General features: G+C 33.5%; 1 protein-coding gene and 1 long non-coding RNA gene across 4 annotated transcripts in view; one reads left to right on the forward strand and one right to left on the reverse strand.

The window, feature by feature from the left end:
- Window positions 1-13,570, forward strand: part of LOC126741658 (monocarboxylate transporter 12-like) — a 129,275-nt gene extending 115,705 nt beyond the window's left edge. For all 3 annotated transcript variants that reach the window (XM_050448186.1, XM_050448187.1, XM_050448185.1), the window contains exons 7-8: window positions 240-431; window positions 13,111-13,570. In XM_050448186.1, coding sequence (XP_050304143.1) covers window positions 240-431; window positions 13,111-13,289 — 371 coding nt within the window. In that variant the 3' untranslated portion in view covers window positions 13,290-13,570. The remainder of the gene's footprint in view (window positions 1-239; window positions 432-13,110) is intronic.
- Window positions 13,571-13,740: 170 nt separating this feature from the next.
- On the reverse strand, window positions 13,741-26,702 carry LOC126741660 (uncharacterized). The gene is made up of 4 exons (XR_007662263.1): window positions 26,212-26,702; window positions 24,890-25,772; window positions 23,001-23,084; window positions 13,741-16,119 (listed from the first exon to the last, which is right to left on the reverse strand). It is a non-coding gene; the product is annotated as an uncharacterized LOC126741660 (long non-coding RNA).
- Window positions 26,703-26,947: the final 245 nt, after the last annotated feature.

The raw sequence follows: 26,947 nt of genomic DNA on the forward strand, positions 1-26,947 counted from the left end.
AACGTATAATAAACGTATGTCTGTAATGTAGAATTAATTAGTTTTAGTTATAATTATTAATTGCGAATTTAATGATTACAAAAAAAAATTTCGGAACAAAGTAAATCAATCAATATTTTTATACGTAATATGTATTATTACCTCCGTTCCTATAAAGTGAAACTTCATTCATTAATCATCATTTCATTAATAAAATAAATTGATTTTTTCCATTAATAAAATTGTATTCCTTGTTTTAGTACTGGTATATTCCACGACGTATACTATGGTCATGATAATGTCAGTAGTTGTGGGTTATTTAAGAGCAATCACAGTAATTAACCAAAACCTAGTAATATCGGAGTATATTCCAAAAGAAGAACTTCCATCTGCCGTAGGGCTTAACATGCTGGTGAAGGGTTTCTTCGTAATTTCTGTAGGAGAACCTTTGGGTAAGACATCAATTAAATTGTCGTAGTACAGTGATATTATAGAATATTATTTTACTTCGTATATAGCGAAAAAAAGTTTGCATTTTACGTTATGAGTAATATTACATTAACTCTACATTAAGATTTCATTAACATTAACATCTTCATTGATATTTTAACTCCATAAAAAAGTTTAAGTTGTGTTCATTATGTTCCGCTAGTGTAATAATAAAAAATTGTAAATAATAAACATATTCTACTAATACTCAAAATAATTTATAGCTAGTGTTCTTTATTCAATCTACCATATAAATATATTATTTTAATTTGCAGTATATTGACTTCAATTTACATTTACTTTAAATTATATTTTAATAACAGTTCTAATCTTAAGATAACATTTATAATATAGGCGCATCTCTTCTTTAGGGCTAGAGAGAGCTAAAAGAGCGTTAGAGGTTGTCCCTTGCTATTAAAATATAAGAAAATTGCCATCCATTATCATATAGCAAAGTATTTCCAAACTGCAAACTAAACTTACTAGCAAGATTATATTACTTAAGTTAATAAGTAATACAAGCCTAAATTACTTGTTTTAAATTGTCGGTTTGATTGGTACTACATCAACATGGTCCTGCATTTGTATTAAGATATTTGATAAACTCTACTTATTCCACAACCTCTTTAAGTTTACTGAATCACCAACATTTTTATTCTATGGAGGTCTATGATATCAAAAACAAATTCATATACATTTCAAAAAAGTAACAGAAAACTGTTTTTACTTGTTATTCAGTATAGTTTTAAAACAATGCTACAATATATGTTTGATTAGCAATTTCTAACAGAAAATATTTCGTTTTAATCTTATTTAAAGTTTTTTGGATTATTAACCTATTCTTTTAAATTTGCAGGCAGTTTATTAAAAAGAACTTGAATAAATTTGAATCCTCCAAATAGGACTCCTTAGTACCCAAGTGTACTTTGGCCTCCTTGTAGGCCTAGTAGTGGACTGTATTTTCTTTAACCGTTACCAAACACCGTGAAATAAAACACTTCCGGTGAATTGTTTAACACAGTTTATTAACCCTTAAAACTCGTATTAAACAATCCCAACTGCGAACAGAAACTTATGAAACTAGATATTTTACAAAAAACATTTATTTGCAATACACATGAAATTTTTATTATAGCCCGAGCGCTATTACACGTACTTAATATCGGCGAGTCAACAGACAGACTCTGACAGACTATTTTTTAATAATACATCTTTTATTTTGGCGGTCTGCGGGCAGGGTGGCGCACGGATGAAGATGAGATACGGATCGGCAAGCTTCAAACGACGCGGCTTTTTTAATACGAACTACGCAGTGAGTAAACATGCCAACCTTGTTGATTCCAAGAACACTCAATTCAAAAAATTAAATAGGTAAAATTAATTGGCGCTCTAACATTCTCCCCCCCGTTGAAGCCCCTGGTTCAACCATATTTATTATTCCTTATCAAATGGCAAAGGACATAACTTTGTTATGGGACGTATAAACTCTCCCTCTTTGGTTCTTATTTTTACCATTCGAACCTTACTATCGGAACCTGGAACCGCTTCAATCACCCGTGCCAATACCCATTGCAAAGGAGGTAAGTTTTCATCTTTTACGAGAACAACCATATCCCTTTCTAAATTTTTTCTTGACACATACCATTTCGGTCGATTCTGAAGTCTAGTCAAGTACTCAACTGACCATCGAGTCCAGAAATTTTGACGAATTTTTGAACATAACTTCCAAAAACTTAACCTGTTTTCGGGTACATTGGATACATCTCTTTCAGGAACGGACGTTAAAGGTTCACCTATTAAAAAATGTGACGGTGTTAAGCAATTCAAATCTCTTGAATCTGATGACAATGCACAAAGTGGCCTTGAATTAAGAATTGCCTCAATTTCTGTTAATACCGTAGTCATTTCCTCGAAAGACAATGTCAAATTACCTATGATCCTTCTTAGATGAAACTTGGTTGATTTTATCCCCGCTTCCCACAATCCCCCCCAGTGTGGGCTTAATGGCGGAATAAATTTCCATTTAATTTCTTTACTTGCTAAAAAAGTGTTAATATTATTCCGATTTGTTTCATTTTTAAAAAAGAGATACACTTCTTTCAGCAAGTTATTTGCCCCTTGAAAATTAGTTGCATTGTCGCTATAAACTTTACAAGGACAACCACGTCTAGCTATAAATCTTTTCAACGTATATATAAAACATTCAGTGCTCAAATTACTGACTAATTCAATATGAATCGCCTTCGTTTGCATACACACAAATAACGCAATATATGCCTTTGTAGTCGTAGAACTTCTTAGTCTTGACTGTTTGACATATATCGGCCCTCCAAAGTCAACTCCGGTATTTAAAAATGTACGTCCAATTGAAATTCTATCCAAAGGAAGAGAACCCATAAGCTGTGCAGAAGTTTGCGCTTTAAGCCTATAACATTTGACACATTTCCCAATTACAGACTTTACTTCGCTAAGACCATGGATTGGCCAATACCTTAACCTTAAGTTTGCCAACACTGCCTGTGGTCCAGCGTGAAATAATTTCAAATGTTCTGCCCAAATAATTAACTTTACCACGTGATGCCTCGATGGCAATACGATTGGAAATTTTTGATTGTAGTCAATATCCGCCTTGGATAATCGACCATTAACCCTCATTATACCATTAGTGTCAAAAAATGGATTTAAACACTTTAAAGAACTAGTCTTACATATTTCAGAATTATTGTCACCATCATGACAATTTAAATACTTAATTTCTTTTGAAAATGTCTCAGCCTGTACAAGTTTTAAAATTGTATTTAATGAACGTTTAAGTTCGTCAACTGTCAGTGACCCAGATTCCCTTTTATCAAAAAATCGAAAACAGTACGCAACAGCCCTTTGCAACCTATTAAAATTCGAGAACCTTATCCAATCAATGACCCTTTGATTTAACTCTACCTGAGTTAAAGCTATTTTTCGTTGCTCTGGCAGACCTTCAGTAATTGAACATTCCTCAGGTAAAAAATCAATTTGTGAATCATAAAGAAATTTAGGGCCCTTCCACCAAATTTTATGTTTTAAAAGTTGCCCCGACATTAAACCCCTTGACAGGCAGTCTGCCGGGTTGTCCTGAGACGAAATATGTTTCCACTGACAATTCAAAGTCAATTCCTGCACTTCAGAAACCCTATTGGCCACAAAGGTGGTCCATCTACTTGGTGACCCTTTTAACCAAGCTAGTACAACTTTGGAATCCGTCCATAAAACAACCTTAGATATTTTAAGATTTAAAATTCCCAAAATTTTAGAAGTAAGGCGAGATACTAGAAGTGCTCCACAAAGTTCAAGTCGTGGCAATGACACTGTTTTTAAGGGAGCTATTCGTGATTTCGAGCAGAGTAAATTACAGGAAACATTTTTGTTTTTATAAATAGCCCTTACATATAAACAGGCCCCGTATGCTTTCATGGAAGCATCCGCAAATCCATGTATCTGAATTTCAGCAATATCCGAATTATTAAACAGACAACGAGAAATTTGTAATTCAACTAAACATTTAATATCTGCCGAAAACGATTTCCACTTATCTAAACTTGTTGATAGGAGTTCCTCATCCCAATCAACTTTACTTGCCCAGATTTCTTGCATTAAAATCTTCGCAACAACAATCACAGGCCCCAACAAACCCAACGGATCGTACATCTGTGCGATTTTTGATAACACCAATCTTTTTGTTATCTTGATTTCAGTTTTATCTATTTCATCTGGAACAGATATTTTAAAATAATCCTGAGTTGGAAACCATAACACTCCTAACACCTTATTTGAAAACTCATTATCCAAAGAAATGCATTCACCATCCTTGTCACTACCAACATTCTTTAATAAAGACAAATCATTAGCACACCATTTGTGCAATTTAAAACCTCCAGAGTTTAACAAACCAATCAATTGCTCCTGTAGTTCTAAAATTTCCTTTTTAGAATTTGCGCCGCAAAGAACATCATCAACGTAACATTGCTGTAAAATTGCCCTTGAAGCCGCCGGAAAATTACACATCTCATCTGTTGCCAATTTATTTAAGCAACGAGTTGCCAAAAAGGGAGCCGAGTTGGTACCGTATGTCACGGTTTGCAACTCTATGATTTTAACTGGTTCATCTGGCTTTTCCCTCCATAGAATATTCTGGAATTTTCTATGATCCGGGTTTACCTTAATCATACGATACATTTTTTGGATATCAGTCACTAAAACATATAAAAACGTTCTGAACCTACAAAGAATATCAAAAAGTTCCGGCTGAACGGAAAACCCTTTTAACATAACGTCATTTAGTGAATATCCTGTTGTCGTCTTACTTGACGCATCAAAGACAACTCTGAGTTTAGTTGACACAGCATCCTCTCTTACGACACAGTGATGCGCCAAGAATACCCTTTCCTGTTCTCCGAATGAATCAGAATTTACTGAGTCCTCTTTTATGTATTTTCCATGACCTAAAGTTACATATTCATTTATGAACTCCTTATACTCAGAAAATAAGTTTAAGTGCGTATGTAACCTTTTTTCCAAATTTTGAAACCTTTTCAATGCTAAATCATACGAATTACCTAACTTTAAGTATCCATTTTGTTCCCTAAATGGTAAATCCACCTGAAAAGATCCATCATCCAATCTCTTACAGGATTTAATACATTTTTCTTCACACAATTTATCTTCTGAGGATAAAAACCGTTGACCTGATATCTCTTCCATTTGCCAAAATTTTGGAATTAACTCATTAATGTCCTGGCCCTTAAAATGACTAAACAAATTTACACTTAAATTATTGTTTGTGCTATTTTTAATACTATTTTTCTGAACTGACTTTACCGGCGCATTTCCACAAATTAACCATCCCAATTGAGAGTTTTGTAGAACTGGCAGACCTGACCCTAACCTAATTAAATCAGGCAGCACTAAATCAAAGTAAAACTTTGCTGAAATTAAAATATCGATATCCGATGGCTTGAAGTAATAAGGATCAGCCAATAAAATACCTGGTGGAATTTTCACCATATTTGTTTCTATAGAAACATGAGGCAACTTACAGGTAATCTGATTTAAAACTGCAAATGACACATCTACCTTATAGTTAGTAACCTGAGACTCGAGAACTAAATTAACAACCTCATTAATTTCTGTGACCTTATTTCCTATACCACCTATTTTAAATTCAGTTAACTTACAATTAACATTTGTTAATTTATTAAACAACTTCCTTGTTATGAAACAGCTCTGGGACCCAGAGTCCAACAGTGCCCTAGCCTCCAATTTATTGCCATCCGGACAAATCAAATTTACAATTGCTGTGGCCAGTATAACTTGTACATTAGAATGAGCCACAGCAGCCTGTTGTATTACAGGCTCCTCTAGAATACCCATATCAACCCCATGACTCACTCCAACAAACTCTTTCCCAAAGTAATCCTCATCTGAACCCAACTCCAACTCCGATTCTTGAATTTTATTCAAATTCCCAGAAACCCCTAACAAGGCATTAGAATTAATTTTATTTTTAACATCAGGTTCATCTCTTTTTACTTCTTCACCTTGACCTTGACCTCCATTTTGTTTACTATTAAAACCTTCCCTATTACCATCCCAAGAATAATCATGCAATAGTAAATTGTGTCTTTTTTTACACACTTGACAAGGTTGTTTGGTACAGCGTGAAACTGAATGTGAATTATCTAAACAAAGGTAACATAAATTATTATTTTGAACTATCAACCTTTTTTCCTTTAATGACAAGTCAGCAAATTTAAAACATTTAATAAGTGTATGCCCAACACGATTACAAAATATACACTTATTTTGAACATCATCCCTATGACTTTGCCCTTGAGATAACAGTGTATGTCTTGTCGGTTGCTTAGAGTATTTATCCCCCTTTGAATGCCCAATACTATTCCCTTTATAAATTTCCCGAGAACTTTCCCCTTCAATAGTTTCTAAGGCAACACAACGCCTTTCCAGAAAATTAATAAATTCTTCACATGTTGGCAACACTGAATTTGAAAAAGAGGCATTTCTTTCTAACTCATATGCCTTATGAGTTTGATAGTCTAATTTTTGAGTAAAAAGAAAAACAAGCAGTACATCCCACTCCTTAACAGGCAAACCCAAAGCTGTCAAAGAATTCATATGTTGTCGAACATGAGTTAAAAAGTTTCTTATTTGTTTACCCGAACCCTTTGCAAGATTAGGTGTATCCAACATACCCCTTAGGTGAGCATTAATAACTACCAGTTTATTTTCATACCTACTCTTAAGCAAATTTAAAGCATGTTTATAATTGTCATTTGTTAAAGTGAGGTCATTTATTAATTTTAATGCTTCTCCAGATAAAGCACCCTTTAAATATAAAAATTTTTGAACCTCATCTACATCAGCTGTATCAATAATTGCATTAAAAAGATCAATAAATGATTGCCACTCTTCAATCTTTCCCGAAAAAGTTGGTGTGTTTAAATGTGGCAACCTCGCATTCCTAAAACTATTGTTACCGGAGATTGAAACGGTTCCTTCAGGGACAGGGGCGGAAGATTGTTGCAAGTTTGCCGTCCTTAAATCCTCTAACCTTTTAATACTAGCCTTTATTTTTGACCAAATCGTCAAATATTTAGTTTCCATCAACTCCCTATCCCTAACCTCATCCTCATCCAGTTCCTCTATCTGAGATTGAACCTCACAATATTGTTCAAAACTATTTTGTAAAAAAGTTTCCCTAGTAGAAAATTCACTAACTTCTACATTGTCCGAATTTACATTTATGTTAACATAATTTTCTATCCTAGTTATTGATCCTTTAAATACACCTCTTTTCTTTTTTAAGGCTTCCATTTTTATTTATTTTTTTTTAATTAATTTATTTTTATTTTATAATTAATTTATTTTTTCAACCTTTTACCCAAACACTAACCTAAACACTAACCTAGTTTTATTCTAAGTCACTTTTCACTGAATACATTTTTAATCACTGCTTAAGCACCTTTTTTAAACCTTCATAAACACTGGTTTAACCTTTACTAACAACACCTTGTAAACCCTTTAAATTAACCAATTAATTGTAATTCTTCTTACACACGACAAACTAAGATGTCTAAAACTAATTAAAAAATCCGTTAGGTGTATGTACACCTTAAAAACAAATTATAAGTTTCTTACTAACTCAATAAACATACAACCTTTTCCATAAACCTAAACACCCAATTTTGTTATAACACACCTTGTGTATAACTTATTTTAAATAGAGTAAATATGCTTTTAAATCTTTAACACCCAGTATTTTAATTATACAAGTAAGTACACCCAGTGTGAATTTAACCAAACTTATAACTTTAGCATCTACTAAATAAGATAAATACCTAAATATCTTATAAACCTAAAACCGCCTAAAACACCCAGTGTGTTTTTAATTATATTATTTAATTAACACAATACCTAAAATTCCTTAATTTTTAAATTACTTAACACCCAAATGTGTAATTTTTAACAAATCCCTAATATAAGACCCTGTGCCTTATTTTTAAATTAATGTATTGTCTTTTAATTATATTCTTTTATGATATGTCGTAAATAATCCCAAATTCCAATTCCTTAAATCCTGGTGAATCAAACTTGCAGCAATCAACCCCAGTGGTTTTCCACAAGAGACCCAAATAATAATGAAAGATCTGACCTTATGTTAAACTCCAGTTTCCAACGGTTCCAGTTCTCCAGTTCCAAACCAAACTGACCAAATCCAGCTCGATTGGACCATGAATAAATTTGAATCCTCCAAATAGGACTCCTTAGTACCCAAGTGTACTTTGGCCTCCTTGTAGGCCTAGTAGTGGACTGTATTTTCTTTAACCGTTACCAAACACCGTGAAATAAAACACTTCCGGTGAATTGTTTAACACAGTTTATTAACCCTTAAAACTCGTATTAAACAATCCCAACTGCGAACAGAAACTTATGAAACTAGATATTTTACAAAAAACATTTATTTGCAATACACATGAAATTTTTATTATAGCCCGAGCGCTATTACACGTACTTAATATTGGCGAGTCAACAGACAGACTCTGACAGACTATTTTTTAATAATACATCTTTTATTTTGGCGGTCTGCGGGCAGGGTGGCGCACGGATGAAGATGAGATACGGATCGGCAAGCTTCAAACGACGCGGCTTTTTTAATACGAACTACGCAGTGAGTAAACATGCCAACCTTGTTGATTCCAAGAACACTCAATTCAAAAAATTAAATAGGTAAAATTAATTGGCGCTCTAACAGAACTGAATGATTGTAGGTTACAAATCTCTGAGTAACATTTGTAGGTTTAAATGGAACTTTCACATTTTTTGTTGGTATAACGCCATCATTTTTATTAAATGGAGATTAATTATTGAAAATATCGAAACCCGTAATTCTATACCTATTAAGACTATCAACTAAAGAAAAATTCTGAAAGAACCCTTTCATCTAGATTTACAATGTCCATTTATATTATATTTCATCTTATATGTATCATATTTATATTTTATCTCATTTATATACATATATGAGTAACTCCTTAAATTCTTTTGTATACTTCTTAGACTAAGATGAATAATTTAAAAAAAACAAAATAAGAAAGCATAATACTTCAACATTGAATCATAGACACAAGAACAATGAATACCTAAACATTGTAGTAATTAGAAAAAGAAAAATTTTAGAAGCATTGCTTTAATTCATATTTAGATACCGATCTTTTGTACGATTTTAACTGAGAAAGCAGTTCACTTAGCCCTAGGCCTATGCTTCTAAATTGGTTTAGCAATAAACACTTCATCTCGTTTCCAGCAATTAGTAAAGAAAAAACCATCGAACGAGGCTTTTTCTGTGAGTCTAAACACGTAGTTGATAATTTGTTTAGTAACATAATTATTTTAGACTTTATAATACTAACAATAGTTTGAACTAACCTGTTTTTTTTATTTTTTTTAAGGAGCTCGGATTGATGCTGAATTTTTGCCAATTCAGCTTTGACGCAGTTTATTGATTTTTCGGTTATTTGATGAAACATTTTAACTTTTTCAGTCCTCTGTATTTAGATGTTGTTCTGATGCTGACGAAATTGCAACGTTGCCGGTTATAAGCTGTCTTAGTTTCGTGTTACTCTGACGCACATGTTCTTCCAATCTTTGCACTTGCAAAGCTAAATTTTAATTATTTGATAATAAGGTTCTCTCATTTTTATGTTGTAGAATGTTGTTCTACTTCTGGCGATACATTTATTTCTTGGAAAAATCTTTGAAATAATAGATTGTCAAACTGACATAATATTCAAATAAACGCCATTGTTTGGGCGTTGTTAGGGCTTATTAAATGCATGGCAAATAAAATATATTTTTAAACGTCATGAATTTGTATTGTTTCTGTCGATCAACAATAAAAACTTGACGGGTGGTTTTCCATGTGGTTCTTTTCGATAGCTGGAGGTTTTTTTTCTGTAATCTTTTCTTAATTCGTTTGTTAAATTTGAGTTACGCATTGGCGTGTGATCGAATTTCATATATTTTCCTAAAAATCTTATTTTAGTAAGTAATAAAATAGTTCTTGTGTATATTTTGTTGTCTCTATTGTTTTATTTCCTTTATGTAATACAAAATGGTTTATGTGATTGTGGAGAGAATAGAAACAGGGTGTCTCATTTTGGGTACTTTTGCGGTGTATACTCGTTATTTTAACAGGATGCGGTTTTCACGACATACCCTTTTTGTAAACCTATAGATGTCTTTAACAAAATTTTCAGAGACCTTTTGGTCTAAAGGTAAAATAAAATTCCTATTTTTTTTCGCATAAAATGCAAAAAAATGCATACTATTATATATTTTTGAAATGACAAAAAAAGACAATATAAATCCAGGGTGTTCCATAATATAAGTTTGGTTTATAACTTAAAAATAGTAAATATGAAACGAAAACTATCTACACCACTGAATAACTAAAAAAGAGTTTTAGCAATTTTGTTAAAGTGTTAAAACAGAGGTACTCGGCAAATATACCCAAAATGAAGTACTCTGTACATCTTATACTCGATATATTCGTTAAATAGTAGCAAAATTCCGACAAATTATTTCACTAGAAAATAAAAAGAAAAAAAAATTGAAGATCTTATGAGAGTAAAATTACTAATAGAGTCAGTAAAGGTAGCTGTTCTGGGTCAAGTAACTATGAATACTACATTAGATACCAGAAAACCTTTTGATGTAAGGGCAGTTTTTCGGAACACTGTACAAAAATTTCATTAAAAATGGCACAAGATAAAGATAATGAAATGATATCCGAAATAATTCTAAAATCTACGCCTTTAATTTTTGCTTTTCAAATGAATGTACGAATTTTTCCTCAATATAACTGTTAATCCATCGTTAATGGTTTGACTCGAATACACCACATCCCCAAAAATTGAATTTTTAGTGATATAATAGAACATAATTTGATCATTCTTCTTTCCGGGAATTTAAATAGACCTACTTATTATTTATTTTTTTTTTTTTTTGTGATAAACACAAGCACAAGAGGAAAGTCCTATGTCACTCTTGGAGTGGTGCTTGCGCGAAGATATTTGTGGGAATTTATCTTGAATCGCTGCACGTTGTATGCGTCGGGAAATATGTGAGGTGGAAGCCCGTTCCACAAAGAAGATGTTCTCCAGATGAATGAGTCCCGATACAGTGACGTCCTTGGGGTAGGCAGGTGGACTCGATGTTGATGAGCCGCAACTGCTAGACGCGTCCTTCTTGCCGGAACAGCCCTGGGTGGAATCAGGCCTGCCAGCTCAGAGGAGCACTTACCGTGATAATAACGGTAGAATAAACAGAGATCAGCCACCTTTTTCCTGTGCTCCAGACTATCCAGACTCTTTGTCAGTTCTGGATTGTCGATAAGACGAATAGCTCTCTTTTGTATAGAATCTAGCAGCTTTAAACTATGCTTGGGTGCAGAGCTCCAGACATGCGAGCAATACTCGAGGGAAGGGCGTATTTGAGCCTTATAAAGAGTCAGTAGCTGTTCTGGTGTATACAGTTTTTTCGTTTTGCAAAGCACTCCGAGTTTTTTGGAAGCTGCCCTGGCGATCTCGGCAACGTGGTCATGCCAGGACACACTGTTGGTGACTTCGACTCCTAGAAGATGTAAAGATGATTTCATTGGCAATGTTTTCCCTGCCATAACCAGCTCCGGGCCACCAAGGTTAGTCTTCATCGTAAATACTGCAGCCTGCGTTTTTTTAGCGTTAAAATTGACCAGATTGTTACCGCCCCACTCCAAGATTGCTCTAATATCGTTGTTGGTTGAAGCTACTTGTTGCTGCCTAAGATTCTGAGAACTGATGTGGAAATAAGTGTGCTATCGTCCGCAAAGCTGTAGATTGGATTGACAGTGGTTCCTAGCAAATCGTTGATATATATCAAGAAAAGGGTGGGGGATAGAATGCATCCTTGAGGGACTCCAGCGTTAATGTTAAATTTGTCGGAGAGATGTCCATCGACGGCTACTTGGATTGTTCGTTGTGCAAGAAAACTTTTGATCCAATTCAATAATGAGTTTTGTATGCCGATTGAGGAGAGCTTGGTTAGTAGTCCCTCATGCCACACTCTATCAAATGCCTTGGAAATGTCAAGAGCGACTGAGCGGGACTCGCCGTGCTTCTCCATGGCCTCCGTCCACAAGTGTGTGACGTAAGCCAGAAGATCGCCGGTGGATCTAAGCTTTCGGAAGCCGTATTGATGATCGCTGATTAGTCCAGATGATTCCAGATATCTTAACAGTTGTTGGTTGACTGCTTTCTCCATAATCTTCGATATTACTGGAACTAGTGCAATCGGGCGGTAATTGGAGGGCATCGTCTTCTTACCCTTTTGGGTACAGCTTGCACTCGAGCAGTTTTCCAGCTTGTTGGAAATGAGCCCTGCTTATACGCCACTTATTAACCCAGCGCTGATCGAAATTATGGAAAACGACCAGCCATTACCAAAATGCAATATTTCAGCAAGGCTTCGTTTTTATTCCTATTATAGCATTCTAATGTGTTTAGGAAGATGGATTAGTAGAAGGGCAGCTATCGAAAGATCGGGGAGATCACCTGATGTATCATTCTCTAATTTCTTTCTGTCCGTAAATACCGCTCCCCGTTATGGAGTGATGGTATAGTAATAAATTTATATGTAGTATGTCCCCTGAAAATTAAAGTATAGGTTTCCGAACACTTTTTAAATTGTACTTTATTTCTCTAGAAAAATTCTATCAATATCAACATTAGTTGACATGTTCTGTAAATCGTTTTTTGCAATTACCAATATCTATAGAATATTCTCTTGTCTGAATGTTTTTGATGGTATATACAAATATATAATCTCTTATTTTAAACTTAAGATTATAGATTTTTATAACACTTTCATTTATTTAAGTTTTTTATTGCAGCTTTGACAAACATACTTGGGTTTAAAATAATAAATCATTTATTGACTTCTGACTTATATTTTTTTTAACTCCAATTATTAATACATTCTGCATATACAAGTGCTCCTTTTTAAAATACATTAAATTTGTAGCGTCATACATATTTTAGAATTTGGTTACAGGTATGCTTAAGGATGCTTGGGACTACGACGTATGCATTCACTTATTAGATGTGATCCTGATATGTATCGCAATATCTTGGTCAATAGAAATTATTTTATACAAGAAATGTCACTGGATAAATCAGCAAGAAAAAAAATCGTTAGACAATTACACCGCCGCAGCTTCGGTAGAGAATTAATAAAAACAATGACGTTCATTATAAATTTTATGACTTATCTATGTGAGTTGATTTGATATTCCTATATTATTTACTTAAACTATTTGTATGTATTTTTAAAGTACAAAATATATAGAAAAATATTATGTACATGAAATTGTGATATTTAGGACTTAAGAAGAGTTTAAAATTATTTTATTATATAAGAACATATATTTTATATAGAAACATTGAACACTTTTATAATGAAAGTGTAGATTTTTATTTCTCTTAGATTTTTCTATTTAAACATATTTAAACAAGTAAGTCGTTTTATTTTCTATCTAGCAGAATGTAGATGTATGTTTATTAAATAAGGTAAGAAGGTAAATACCAAAATAACCAGTTTGTGATAATAAAGCGTTTTGAATTAGGAAGATCAGTTTTCTCGTAAATAAAGAGACAATCAACCAGCAAAAAAAGAAACAAATTCAACCCCACAAACAAAATACAAAAAAATCATAAAGCAAAAAAAACAGTCTGTTATATGTATGAATATTATAATATAGTCTATTGCATTAATTGTTTTTGTTATCATCATCGTAATAGAAAAAAGAAGTAAAAAAAACGAAACACCTACTAAGTTATGCTTTATTGTTCCTGCAGTAATTTTTTATAAATTTATTTTTTAAAAGAATATAAGCTAAAAATGTTTTTGGTATTACTTTGGCAGCTATTTACAAATTTTGAAATTTGTTAAGAAAATTATCTTCTATAAGTTTCGGTTGAGTGAAGCGGAGGTGTACCTTCCTTTATACCGGGTATTAATCTTGTGAACATTGTGCAAAATTTTATTTTATTATATAAGAGAGGTGGGGATCGTAAATTAATTATTTTAAAAAACATTGAAGATGCGCGAAAAATCCTTCTGTTGTGCATAGTCATCCAAAATCTGGTTTCCTTAAGCTTGTGTTTTATGGGATTGCGCTTCCTTATACCATTTATTAATCTAAGGCGCGCATTTTGAAGTTTCTGAATTTTACTTCCTTCAGAAGTTCTTAAGCATGAACCATACACTGCATCGCAATGATTATCCTGTGATAGGACAAGCGAATCACAGAGTAGAATTTTTGTTTTTCTATTTAAGACGTAGCGATGTGGATAAATATTTTCAAGGCTTAAAAATCCTTTTTGAATACATGATATTACATGCTGCGTGACTCGCAGGTCACTATTCAGAATCAAACCCAAGCTTTTGCAGTGCTCAACGTGTTTTATAGGCTCGTTATTGATTTGAAGTTCCTATAATACTGTAAAAAATTCTTACGGCTACCCTTGCCTCCAAACAGCATACATAAATGCTGATTTAATAGAATTTTATTATAAGCAATGATTTTTAGAAAACTCATAAATTAGCAAGGTCATAATTAATGGCAGCTGCTGCTTAGAAACTTTAACCTAATTCAAATGAGAGACATATTTGAGTATCATTAGTATAATAGTGCTGCTTATATGATATAAACATTATTGCCATATTTGATACATAAATTGAAAAAAGGATTGGCCCAAGGATGGAGCCCTGGGGCACGCCAGAAGAAATCTCTAAAAGACCAGAATCTACCCCACTATAAGAAATAGCTTGATCTATCTCCAAGATAATTAGCAATCAACGTGCACGCTTCCTCCCCTAAACCAACAAATGATATAATATTTATTAAAAAATCATGGCTCAGAGTATCAAAAGCCTTGATATAATCAAGCATTATTAGTAATGTTAGTTTAATGAAATCAAATGCTAATAAAATATCATTAAAACATCATAGCCAATGCCGTACAACAGCTGTGGTGCGATCTAAACCCTAATTGTGACACTGGTAAAATTGAGTTTTCTTTAACATATTTCTGAAGCTGCATTTCCATTACTTTTTCTAATATTTTTGATAGAGTTGGAAGAATGCTTATTGGTCTCAGGTCGCTTAATGTAAGTGGATTTAACGTCTTGGTAAATGGCTAACTTTCGCTCTATTCCATATTGAAGGAAAAACAAAATTTTCGAGACAGAAGTTAATGACATGGGCAATATAAGGTAGTAGAAAAAGTAAGTATATTAGTAAGTAAGTATATTAATTTCCTCAATGCCCATGGCAGTAGATTTAATGTTATTAGTAGCGTTTATACTATCATACTCCGACACGGCCAAAAACCTAAAACTCGTTTGAAATAAGTTATTTTAACACTTTTATAATAATTTAGAGTATTTTTATTTAAATTTTTTGAACAGAGTTAATAAAAACCTGATTTTTTTTTGACATTTTCGAGATTTTTAGGAATATCATTTCTGTTTTATTAATTTTTTAGGTTAAGTAATTTTATTGAAGACCAAACATCTTTTGTAGCAGTTAATTGTAAGTTGAAATATGATTTTTTTTCATTACGTATTGTAAGAGTGGTGATATTTCTTAGCTGTGTTTCTTTTGCTGTGGATGATTTGCATGGAGACTTGCTGAGGTTAATAGGAAGGGTTAAAGAAGGACTTTAAACTGTTCTTTGGCTTCAGCTAGGTGCGGTTTCCTTCGAAGACTAAGGCGTCCCCAGAGCGGACAGCTGAAGATCTGAAAGACAAGACGTTCACCTGGGGTAAACTGACTAGGTATAACCACTGGTAAAGTAATCGAACCCCCCATTAGCAATAATCCCAGGTTGTGTATGCTTATCAGACGCAACATGACCATTTTATTCTCTCAGATCTCTGCAGCAGCATAGCGGCTCACGTCTTTTCCGGTGCAACGGTAATCATATACTCTGCATACTTTTCGGGCGATGCAGCAGAACAACCCCCTCCACAGATGGTGCATATAAATCTGACTGCATACTGCAAAAAGAAAAACGTACAGTTTATCCTACAATGTAACGTAGACTTTTATTATACAGCCTGGGGTAGTACAAACATTAATCACAGAGGTAAGTCTCAGCTATATACTTGGAGAAAGAATAACAATTAATAATACAGGCCATGCACCGATCTTTCTCACTAAAAATAGAAAAGAGGCACTAGATTTAACTATTAGTTCCAACGTGAGAAGTAATAACTGGCCGAATATAAATAGAACGAACAAATTACTATCCCGTAAAAAAACTATAAAGAATCTTGATCAGCTAAATTACATGGCTATTAAAGTTTCTTAAGCTAGTGTAACAGCTTATCATGAGAACTGTCCACTGAATATGAAGTGGGACAATCGCGGTACACCTTGGTGGAACAACAATCTTAACAAAATACAGTCTAAAATACGCAAATTCTTCAACCGTGCCAAAATCAGTAACAACTGGAAGCCATGTCGTAGGACGTCAATCAAACGCAGCACAAGGATCTACAAAATGCTTTTAAAGGAACCTGAACAGGAGCTGGGGTCGATAAAATGCCTCGATATCACTTTCACACAAACCGGACGAGAAAAGCCTGAAGTCCTGATATGAACACACTTCCCCGGGTCTAAATTGCCTTATCACTTTGGAGAAAACGCTGAGCCAGAACCCCGGCAACCATCCAAAGAAAACTGGATTTTTACCAAAACCATAACTGGTAATGAATTAAAATTTAAAAGAGGTACTATCTCCTCTCTTAGGGTCACTACTCGTTGACGACCTGAGTTGAAGTTCATAGTTACGCAGATGATCTGGTGATCCTGTTAAAAGGAAAAAATGAGTAAACAATCTTGGCAGTACTATAACTACTATAACTAGGTGCTAAACATCATTGTAAAATGGTGATAGAGGGAGGAAATGTCCATTCATCCGCATAAAATGGTAATAGTGCCATTCACCAGAAAAAGAAATATGGGCGAACTCAAACCGCCAATCCTAATAGGCGAAGCCATTCAACTTGTAACGGAGGCGAAATATCTTGGCTTAACCTTAGATGGGACACTTAACTGGAACTCGCATCTTGACAAAACAATCAAGAAAACAAAACTGTCGCAGAATATGCCGCCAAACCTGGGGAGTGAACCTATAATAGATGTAGTAGTTATACACACAAATCATCAGACCTACGATATCCGATGGCTCTGTAGTATGGTGGAGCAAAGCAAGACAACAGCTTGCCAGAACGAAAGTTAACAGCCTTTAAAAACAGGCCTGCTTGCTCATTACGGAGGCGATCAAAACCACTTGTGATAAATGGCATCTCGGAAAACCGAGTCTAAATGGATTCAACTGGACTGGTTGAGAAGGTGTGCAATCACAGCACACTTGGTATGGCATCAGACACAATACTAAAAACAATACTAAACACAAGTTCCTACTCAGTCAACAAACCAGACCTAGCGGACTGGGATCAGAAACGAATGGAACTAAAGAAAGTGGACATCCGAAATTCGCATATCTAGACAGCTCTTAAACCAATTTTAGAGTAGGAGCTGGAATATACTGCACACACGCAAGGACAAAAATATCTATTTGCTTTGGGAAACACTTCACAATTACAACCTTGGTGCATAATAAAGCAGAGCGCTAGTGGGAGAAATTACCAGAACACAAACAAAGCGAAAACTTTCATACCGGACGCAACAAGGAAGGTAACAGATACCATAAGGGAACTTAATACCTAAAAGCCCAAATGGGAATGTATACCGACCACTGCGGCCTGCGTCACACATAAATAGGATTGGTTTGGAGGAGGACGGGACTGCAAAGCACATCCTATGCAGATGTCTAGCACTAGGGAGAACCATGTAATGCGTTACCTAAGATGGAAGGCATTAAGAATGCTTCTCCCAATCAAATGATCAAGCTCCTAAAGAAGGCGAACTTAATTGGAGAAGTATAAGTACCTAGGAGTAAGTCATAATAGACCTAGAGTGCAGTGAAGGGACACAAGGTGCCCCGGACACAAACAACCCCAAGGTTGCTGCGTGGCAAGGATGCCACAATAAACCTATTAAAGACCACTCAGTTGTTACAAACTGTCAAACTAAAAGAAGACACACAGAACCGACTTCTTTATTTCTGAGCTCCAGATTTTGCGTGCGCGTGCATTAGTTTAGCATGTGTCAACGCATTGTCAAATTTCTTTTCTTTTTTTACTCTATACTTAATATATTGAATCTAGTGGAATAATTTACTATAAAAATATTTTAACCTATATAATTTCCCCGTAACTTCAATTTGAATCAATAATGAACTTGAGTGACTATTTTTTTCATAAACTATTGAAAAAACTTTGAAACCCTAACATATTTATGTTAGAAACATGTTGGACACTTATAACACCTAATCAATTTCATTAAAATTAAGAGACTTTATTATATATTTCATTACAGTTATATTAAGAGACATAAAGTTTTTTATTAACCTGAACTGACAACTTCGCTAACCAAATGGACTACTTCTTCTACGTTTTAAAAATTATTTAGTACTATGAAATTTTTATAGCTTTTAATTTAACGATCAGTCTGATTAACATAATTTCGACTAAAGGCACCCGACAACTCCAATACTAAATAGAATTACAGAATTAAATATTGTTTAAAGTAACTTATATCTCCCAGTAAATCCGGTTTCAAGCTGTGTAAACAACATATTGGGCTTCCTATTCCCATTCACTCCTTTGAGCGAAGCCACTTGAATTTAATATATATCGTTATTCTGTAGCCATGTGGAAAATATAGGTATAGAGAATAATTGCAATACTCCTATCTTAAACCAGAACTCGTAAATAGTCTCGTTTTTATTTGTTATAAATGAAGAGTAGTTTAAAAGTATAAATCCATTGTTATGTGGTAACACAAAAAAATAATTCTGTGTATTTAATAATTAATTGAGCTTAAATTAATGTTATCTTTATAAGCAAGTATTGTTTTATACTTATTTTAAAATGTAAGCAGGGATCGAAAACCATAAACCGAACACCGAAAATTAAAATATAATGATGTGACTACATGATATCCAGGATGTCCATAAAGTAATGGGATATAGAACAATAGTAGATTCCTTATGTCAAAAAAATGTGATTGAGGCCTTATTCTAACTTTAATAGTTACTGAAATACAGGATGTCAAATTCTTATTTGATTTATCGTTTTTTTCTCATAGATCCTGAACCAAATGACATACTGACTTGAAATTCAAAACATACGAGTTTTTTTAAAAAGAAAAAGAAATTTTCGGTCGAGGGCGCTCGTTGTGTTAATTTTTACTTTTTTAAATCCCCTAACTTTTTTGCAACTCCATATATGGGTTTGAAAAGTAACAAATTGATTTCCTTTTTGAATAATACGTAAGAAATGTATACTTTATTAAAAGCACTAGGAGCAACCATTTTCGAAATAATCGCACTTTTAGGTTTTCATAATATGTCAATGAGTTAAATTTATTAGATTTTTAGCAATGCAATCCTAAATAAAATTAATACCTAAGATTATTGATTTATGTAAAATTTCTAAATTATGTAAAAATAGTTACTAAATAAAAAAAAATATTACGACTTTTTGTTAATTCTTATTATATCATAACCAAAGTAAATGATACTTTATATATTTTCAAACAAATATACCAAAAACAGCAATAAACAAAGAAACATACAAATCACTCTACTATAGGTACTGGGGTACTAGTAGTAATATTGTCATTAGACTTGTGGCAACATTACGTAAAAACTTAAATTATACAGTTTTTACAGATAATTGGTTCATATGCTATAAAGTGTTGTGTGAACTAAGCAAGTTGGGAATTCTTACTTCTGAAACTGTAAGAATTCCAAGCCTGCCTGGATGTCAATTGAAAATTGAATTAGAATTGAAAAGAGAGGATCGTGGATCATTTGATTTTTGCATTGACAAAAGTAAGAAGATCCTTGCATCAAATGGCTTGACAATAAGCACCGCATATTGTTTCTACTTATACAGGATTCCGGCGTTTACAAAATGTAAAAAGATGATCTTTATCGGATAAAAAGTTGATAGTGCCCCAATTGTTGCTATCCAAATTATCCACAAATATATGAACGGCGTTGATTTGAATATTATTCAAAAATTATAATTCATGTAATAATATTCAAATCAATGCCGTCCATCGCTCGTATCTTTGTACAGAATAAAAATTGGTGTTAAACGTTATTATTTAAGATTCTTGTACCATCTTATAGATATTTGTATCGTAAATAATTGTTTAATGAAAGGAATCATAAAATCTAAACGTCTGGTCACTCTTGCGCATGCAATATTACAACAGAAATGTGCATTTACAATAAGGAGGACGACCATCAGATCCAGAAATTGAACAGCCTCTACGTAAACGACCCATTGTGTCCAGACCAATAGATGATTAAGATTTGATTTCATTAAGATTTTCTCACTGGACAGCATTTAACCAAAACAAATATCCAGTAAATGCATCAAATTGTACACCCGAATCTCGTATATAAAATTGAAAATTCCTCTATATTTGGCAAAAGATAAAAATTATTTTATACATTTCATCTTAAGTAGATTAACTCAAAATGTGAATGTCTTACATGTTAAAAAAAAAAATTAATAATTTAATATAAACTCTTATATACATATGTATGGATTTAATTTTTTTGTCCGGTACTTCCAACAGTGACAGTAAGGATGTGGGTCTCTTGGATGCCCTGGTAAGTTGTAATCTTAAACAAATAATATGTAACACAACCAGACTTAGTCACTGCCTTGATAACATTTTTCTGAATCAAGAATCTCACGTATTAGAAGTTGTTGATGATAATTTATCTGACCATAAAGCCGAACTAGTATCGGTCAACATAAATATCTAAAAACGTTCTCAGGCTAATAACTCAATAGGGTTTATTTAATATCTACAATTAAGTAAAACTAGTAGTTTAAACTTCATTCAAAATATCAATTATAATGTGTTCGATAACTTTAATATGCATCTTAACATTTTTCAGAAGGTATTTCTAACATTCAGACTTTTCCAGAAAAGCAATATGTTTTAAAAGCAATATATAACATCATTGTTTATTGATACTTTTTGACAAACGAGAGGCATATTCTCGGTGAGGCGAAAAAGCAAGACAGGGATGACATTTTTGATAAAGAATTTCATAAGGTTTGTAAAAAAAAATGAAATTTGCAAAGCAACGATTTAGGCTAATGACAGAATAATCAAATATTTACAAAATTCTCCCAAAGCAATGTGGAAATAAAGGCAATAACCAATATTGTAATATTGCTTCTAAATTCTAAAATCTTATAATTCATATTATACAAATGTAACCTCTTTAAATATTACTCCTTTACATCTTCTTAAAACTGAAAAAATCTAACAATTTAATTTCTCTAGAGATTTTATATAATGAGGTCGGAGATGTAATATCTAAGGCTGTATACCGGGTGGTGCGTCGCCGAGCGGAACATAGGAAAACCCATGTAAATTTTATAGAAAAAATGTAAGATAACTTTTTGAAGAGACCAATCTGGAAAACCCTTGTGCAAAGTTTCAAAAAATTTTAATTAGCGAATCTTGAATCATTCAATTAAATGTAATTGCAAAATTAGCAAATTTTCGGTTCAGGTAAAACCAAAAGGGCACCAATAAAATGATTATTGTCACTGACGTGAGGAAAAGTGTCAATAAATCAGTGACAGCCGATATTTGAAAACAAGTATGAATTATTCAATCGACGAAAAAATAGCCATAATTAAGTGGCATTATGCGGGAAACAGTTTTAGAGCAGTATCTGAAATGTTTTCAGTTTATTTCCCCACCAAGCCTATTCCATCCATTTAAACTATTAAACGTATTGTCAATAAGTTCGAGTCCAAAAGTACCGTAATAAATAATTGGGTCAAAGTAACATATTCGTTCTCTTTTTTAATAACGTGTTTAACACAATTTCTCCATACGTTAGTCTCAAAGTCTCGTACAACTTGGCAAATGTTTTCAATCACTTCCCCACTCAGAGTAGGTGAGCGATTAAATAATATCCTTAGCTGTTTTTTATGGTTCCCCAAACCAGTTCAGTTCTTGGTTAAAAACCGAGCGCATTTATATCCATCTCGCATCATAAGCAGCGATGCTTCTCCATAAATTAAGTGGCGGAGCGAGCGATTTATTCGCGACGCGTTACTATTGACTATTGTATGAGTATAATTTTTTTGATCGACGGAAGGCATATTCGATCGTCAGGCGTTTGCACAGAAAACAGACCAAGGAAGTATTTTACTCTTTGTATTCTGTGGTCAGTGTTTATAGTTCGTCGACAAAGTAATATCGAAAAGATCTCGGTCAAGCTTAAGTCGCGGGGATTAACATCCAAGGTATCGTCACAATACATCCTTTGTAACCCACGGCCTCAATAATTTATTCACTAGGAAATAAACACGCACGTGTCAGGAACGGTGTTTTATTTCATCTCATTAAAACCAGCGTCAAGCAAGCAAACGGCTGAAGTGAAACTCATTTACACCATAGGCAAGGCGGTTATGGCATATCTTTCTTTGGTCAGTTCAGATTAGAAAAAGAAACAGAAAGCAACTAATACATTTTGACAGATAATTGACATTTGAGTTTCAGGTCACGTAATTACCGTAACTTTTTGCTATTGGTCCGATTCGATTGATATTTGGTATTTGGGGTTTATTTAGCAAGATATTTTTAATAATAGTTATGGTAATATACAAGGTGGTTTATACAGGGTGTCCGGAAAAAGGAGGACAATCTGCCGGCCACACATAAGGTGGACCAAAATAATTAAATGATTAAACGAACTTACCTTAAGTGAAGTTCGATCATAATTATATGAAAGCCTCGTTCGAATATTGTCCAAGTTCGAAAATATCCCTCGTGGCATATTGTCCTACAAGGAGAAAGTAACAAACTAAAGTCAGGTGTAAAAATAATGGGGTCTTCTAGAAGTAAAGAAGTAAATACAGGATACCAGGGTTGCGCAGTCCACAAAGGTACCACCAAGATGCCTTCTGATTTATCCAATATTATTTTCTTCAACACTCTAAGAACTAAAGAAAAAGGTGGAAAGGCATAAAAGAACCACTTGCTGCAGGACACAGTGAAGGCATCTATTGTTAATAAATCAGATCTCTATTCCATGAAATATATAGATTGCATTTTTTGTTTACCCTTTATGCAAAAATGTCAATTTGAGGTTCACCAAATTTTTTAACAATTTTTATGAAAGCGCAATCTGCTAATTCCCATTCTGTATTTATTTCTTTATTTCTAGATTGTTCATCTGCCATATAATTTTCCTTCGATGGAATGTATGATACATAAAGCCAAATACTGCGGTGTTCACACCATTGCCAAATTAACCTTGATAAAGAATTTAAACGAGGAAATTGAACACCTCCCATTCTATTTATGTATGAAATTGCGGTGGTATTATCTAATCTAAGGAGAATTTTACAGTTTCTCAAATTTTTTGCAAAAGATTTTAACCCAATGAAAGCAGCTAAAAGTTCCAAATAATTTATATGAAATTGACTTTCTTCGTTCGTCCAAAACCTCGCTGCTTTTTCCTTATTACAAGCAAGTCCCCAACCAGATAAAGATGCATCTGAAAAGATCTCCAATTTGAATTGAAATCTCCTGATTGGGTTATATGAATGTGGCAAATGAGATATCCACCAAAGAAAGTCTTCTTTTAAATCTTGCGAAAGAATCATTTGGTGGTCATAATTTCCATTACTAAGAATAAGCGCTAAAAACTTTTCTCTTTCAAAACGTTTACTATAAATCCATCCATAAGCTACGGCAGGACAACTTGATACTAAATGCCCTACTAAACAAGCGAATTCTCTAATTCTACAAGAAAATTTATTTGAGAATTTTTTTTAATAAAGTCAACAATCTACAAATTTCTTCTGGAGGTTATTTTAATGAAAATTTAACGGAGTCTATAATGAATCCCAAAAAAGTACAGGTTGTTTGAGGAATTAGAGAACTCTTTTTGTAGTTTATAAGAAAACCTAAATTATCAAGTAATGATACTGTTGCTTGAATGTTAGCTAAACAGTTTTCATATGAATTGCCAAAACAAAGAATGTCATCAAGATATACTGTTGAAACGTAGCCATCACTTCTTAGTTGGTTTATCACCGGTTTTAAAACCTTTGTAAAAACATAAGGACTAGTGCATAAACCAAATGGTAAACAGCAAAATTGAAATAATGTACCTCTAAAACTAATTCTTAAAAATTCTTTACTCTTATTACTAATAGGTATCAAATAATCTTGAAGATCAACAGACCCTAAAAAATCACCTTGGGATAATAATTTAGAAACCGTTCGTATATCTTCCATTTTTAAATGGTCAGTATCAATAAATTTATTTAGTTGTTTTAAGTTTAATATAAACCGTTTTGTACCATCCGGTTTGGGAACTAAAAAATAAGATGATATAAATTGGTCTTTCTCAGAGGTACAAGCCTCAGTGGCCCCCATATCTAATAATTTATTCAATGCAATTAATAAATCTTGATACTCTTGTTTTGACCATTTTTGTTCTTTTGGAATAGAATGTTGGTTTACCTTTCTAGCGAAAGGAATATCGTAACCTTGAATACAGGACAAAACAAAAGGTTCATTGGTTATGTGACACCAATTAATAAGAAAGTTCTTTAAGCTTCCTGCTTTGGTAGTTACCTGAATCCCTTCTATTACTGTCTTCTGCTCTGCTGTTGCTGGAATCGGCCGTGTTGACTTCTTGGATATGTTGATGGTCTGATGCTTCTTACTGCTCTCGGCTGCTGAGTTCGCGATTGTGGTTTGGGGCCCACCTGTTGGTAATTTGTATACCGTGCAGGTGGGCTCCGCCAGTTTAACATCCTGCTATTTTGACTATTTTGTTTTTTGGAGTTGTAATTTGTAGTTTTTTGAGAAAAACTCGGTTTTAGGGCAAGACTTGCTTTTTGGATTGCCTTCGCTTCATCAATCTTTTGTGTTAAATTTTCACCAAATAAGTAAGTTCCAATTATATTGTGAGTCCAGGATTTTTTGGACATTTTTATCCAACCCAGGAGAAATAAAAGCTTTTCGAGCCACTTACTGTGAATGGAATATTTCCGCCAATACTTTGGCAGTATCGCATAACTTCTCCAACATATCTAATCTGTCCACCCCGTCCTCCTTGTTATGTAAAAGTTCGGAAATCACCAAACCTAAAGGAGCCATGGCTGTACCTAACAGCTTTTGAGTGTCTATAAAATGACCTATGACATATGATAAATGACCTGTTTTTTAGCCGACTCACTTAAAGATGAACTAATTTCTAGATTTAATTTTGGTGGTTCTAGGTTGCAACTGCCCTGCAATGGGTATTTCTCTATTAAGGTACCCTTTAATTCTGGTGATATGCCTTGAGCTAACCAAATATTCCATCTAGATGCTAACTCTGGATGAAACTGTAATTGATCAGAAACTGGTTTACTTGGATCATCACCTAGGCATTGTAAAACCTCTTCATTATTCTGAGGCGAAACATCTGTGGCCAAAGTTGCCAATGGAAGTAGATCTTCAGGGTCTGAAACTGCAAAAAAAAACAATTCCATGAATCTATTAGGAATTTGTTTTTTCTTGTGATATTTGTTAAATATTTTAGCTTTTTTAATTCACCATATAATAGAAAAGAAACACCAAAAAATAAGGTTATTTTTACCATGTCTTACCTCAAGTGTAAGTCTAGGTTTTTATCTATAAAATTGTAAAATAACATTATTGTATGGATGTTATAAATCTCAAAAGGATTTCTTGTACGTTACGTCCCACCTTAAAGTGGACTCCAAACGAAAAAATTTCCTAAATAAGATTTTTATTTTTAATATTTCTGTTACGTTCCACCTTCGGAATGGACTCATAACTCATAACACAAACAGTACCTCTTATTTTTGATCATTACATAGCCTTTATAACTAATCCATTGTAAAACCAAGTGGAGGGATCCTATAAGAAATAAAATTACAACGTACCTTCTAAATATTCAACTTGCATTCCTGACTGTTCGGCACTGAGACGACGAAAACGATGCACTGGTTGACTTGATTTTAATAACGTTTCTAATCGTTTAATTCTTTTAAGCATATTATTAGATCTACTTGTATATCGCTTTGCTGTTAATAGTCTTCCCATTTTTACACTTCAATAAAATACGACAACAAAACGACACCGCATAAACTGAATAAACTCTTTATCTGTCCTAAATACACTTGTAGCGTCACCCGCACGAAACACAGTTATGAATATTTAGGTACAACGATTGGCCTATACCGGCCGACGGGCGGCGCGGGGAGGGAGGCTGAGTGTTTTTTTACCTCTGTATAATCAAGTTCTAATAAAAAACTATCCAATCTTTTCTTGTACAAAAAGTATTCTTAGTAAATCTCGGCCTGAGAAATAAATCCGTTTATTAGATAACTTAATTTTAAAATCTAGATACTTCTTTTTAAACAAATTGGCTGACCTCGGGCACCAGTAACCAGTAACTTTTTACACTGTCAAAATGACACATTTAAACGCTTCTGATGCTCTTCTGACAAGGTTTGAGCATGCATGAAGATCTAAAATATTTAATTATGACATATATGGTATACATAGACTCTTATGGTACTTTTCTTTACTTCTCTTTATGTTCTGGCACTCGTATAAAGCGTGGAAAATTTTTATCAAAAAATTTTTTTACTAGTTTTCAAATGGTCTTTAAGCAGC

Source organism: Anthonomus grandis, chromosome 10 (genome assembly GCF_022605725.1).
Source record: "Anthonomus grandis grandis chromosome 10, icAntGran1.3, whole genome shotgun sequence".
NCBI lineage: Eukaryota > Metazoa > Arthropoda > Insecta > Coleoptera > Curculionidae > Anthonomus > Anthonomus grandis.